Here is a 2,510-nt window from a genome sequence, read left to right on the forward strand (position 1 = left end):
CTTTAAGGGAAATAGGTTGGGAACTACTGCATTAAATGATAACTGAAAAGGTTCCATACTAAAATAAAAATGTGTAGACACGAATGTCTCAGCCACTTCATCCAGACGTGTCAGGGCTGGGACTGAGAAACTTGTGTAGTGCTTTCAATCAGCACTGATCAAAGTGCAGCCAGGAACTGAACCAAGCTTGTTGGACCCTGGGGAACATCTTCTAGATTAGAGTCTGTGTGACTTAAAAGGACTTCAACTATCTAAACCCAACATCTTTATGGTAAAATGAACCTCTAATGGAATCAAATCAAAGTAAGCAGAATGTTCAGACAAGCAGATCTGGATTGAAGTATTAATACAGTGAAGCATGGAGATGGCAGCATCATGCTGTGGGGATGTTTTTCCCCATCAGCAGGAACTTAGAAACCAGTCAGAGCTGAAGGTAAGATGGAGCAAAATAGAGTTAAATATTTTAGGGGCAACAGTTTTAGTATTGCAGAGGCTCCAGACTGGCATGAAGGTCCACTACAGACTGACTTCAGAGAATAATCTGTGTACTCACCAAACCAAGCCTGCTGGTCTCCCTGCACTTCTATAGCCAAGCCAAAATCTGCCAGCTTCACTGCTGCTCCCTTCAACTTGCTGGCAAGGAGCAAATTCTCTGGCTTGAATTGAAAAACAAACACACACACACACACACACAAAATCAAATCATTTTTAACCAAACCATGACTTCAAAACCATTTTTGTGACACCCATAGTATTTAGTGATCAGAAGAGTAGTGACAGCCCAGGTGTAACAAGCACAATAAAAATGTTGTAAAAAATGCAAAATATATTCCTATTCCTTAAATTGAATATTTATCAGCTACTAAAAATAAAATTGGACATTCAAAAATGTTTGTTCCTTCTCGGACACACACAAACCTGCAGAGACTTACCRCAGGCCCACATATCCACAGGCTTGCCATAAGGGTCTTTTCTCAGCACCTCAGGAGACAGGTACCCTGGTGTACCAGCAAAACCTGCAACAGATTTATACACAAATATTAAACCTGGCTCCCTGCTGTACAGGAAAGTCTATCAAAATGTGTCAAAATGAAATATTTCACAGTCACCAAAGACTGCTGGTCACATAACATTTATAAATYAAGGTTAACAAGTTCCAGGAAAGTGAAAACACTTGTCAGAAGACTCACCATCAGGAACATATAGCCTACTTTTAGAACAACATTCATGTTAACTCAAACCCTAAAGCAATAAAGAAGTTTGAGAAGTGGTGGTAATGAAAGAACACAGAGAACTGGTTCCTGCTAAAGGCTGGTACTTGGGGAATAGACTCATTTCTCTGGTCTACAGGGAGTATTGAGGGTGAAATAGTTCTGACATGCAGGTGAGTACAACATGAGTACATTACATTACAAAGATTTGGAAGATAACATTGAACCAAAACAAAAATGTAAAAAACAAAAACAATCAATTATTATTATTAAGACCACACAATTAAAAAAATATGCAGATATTTATTTTCTGCCAATTGTGTTTGTTAAAGTCTGGGATGCATCAAAATCAGTGGTTCCTAACCGGGGGGCCACAGAACACCAGGGGATGGGCTTTGCCTTGTCTGCTCAGAGGTTCTGAAAATTTATGATTTGAGTTGCATAGTTTTAATTATTCAAATGCACATCTTTTTGTGATTTTTATATACTGTACAGTATTTTTTTCCTTTCCAAATAAATGTTGATAACTTTTACGTTATTATTTTATTTTGATAAAAGGTTTACAGGRTTTTGAGTAGAGGCAGGGTGTCAGATTGTCTCCTTCCATTCCAYTAGGGGGCTCTATAGGTTGTTTRTTTTAGTTCTGAAGGACTTTGTGGGAAACCGGAAGTAACACCGACACCAATAAAAGAATCAAATAAGCTTAAGAAAACATTTATATTTACAGTTTTATATTGCCCAATGAGGTAAGTTTGTTATTGCAATATTAAATATTTGTGTAACTGTGTAGCTTTATTTTTGTGTTGTAAAGTATTAAGTGTGTTTTTTCGTGCATGGGTGTTCTGAAGAGATTAGCATTATGCTAGCAGTTTTCTATGGGGTGTAGACTGTATCTTAGCAGCTAATTACCATGATGCTAATGCTTGTTTCTTGCACAATATGGATCAATATTGATACATAAGTGTCAACCCCTACGAAGTACGAGCCTCAAAAATCTGTAATTTTCACAAAAAAAACTGTACTAAACACACGCTGGGGTGAAGGGGGGTGGGGTGGCAGGCGGATTGTCGGCTGTGGAGGTGACACCAACTGCAGCGCAAAGCAGTAGAAAATGACGGGAGAACATGTTTATAGCGGCAGAGTGGGTTGGAAGATGGTTATTTGATGTTATTTATTGTTGCTTTTTTGTTTGTTCTTTTAACATCCTACAGGCTCTGACTAGGGCTGCCACGATTAGTCGACAACTAATTGATTATTAAAATAATGGATGACTAATTTAATAATCGATTAATCATTTTC

At 38.0% G+C, this 2,510-nt stretch overlaps 1 protein-coding gene across 1 annotated transcript in view; it reads right to left on the reverse strand.

Annotated features, from left to right (window-relative positions):
* Positions 1-2,510, reverse strand: part of LOC106523895 (calcium/calmodulin-dependent protein kinase type II subunit delta) — a gene marked incomplete at its 5' end in the record, with an annotated part of 52,497 nt that overhangs the window by 35,441 nt on the left and 14,546 nt on the right. The window contains 1 exon segment of the mRNA XM_014017472.1: positions 933-1,016. Coding sequence (XP_013872926.1) covers positions 933-1,016 — 84 coding nt within the window.

The sequence above is a fragment of the Austrofundulus limnaeus genome, unplaced genomic scaffold (assembly GCF_001266775.1).
Source record: "Austrofundulus limnaeus strain Quisiro unplaced genomic scaffold, Austrofundulus_limnaeus-1.0 Scaffold169, whole genome shotgun sequence".
Taxonomy (NCBI): domain Eukaryota; kingdom Metazoa; phylum Chordata; class Actinopteri; order Cyprinodontiformes; family Rivulidae; genus Austrofundulus; species Austrofundulus limnaeus.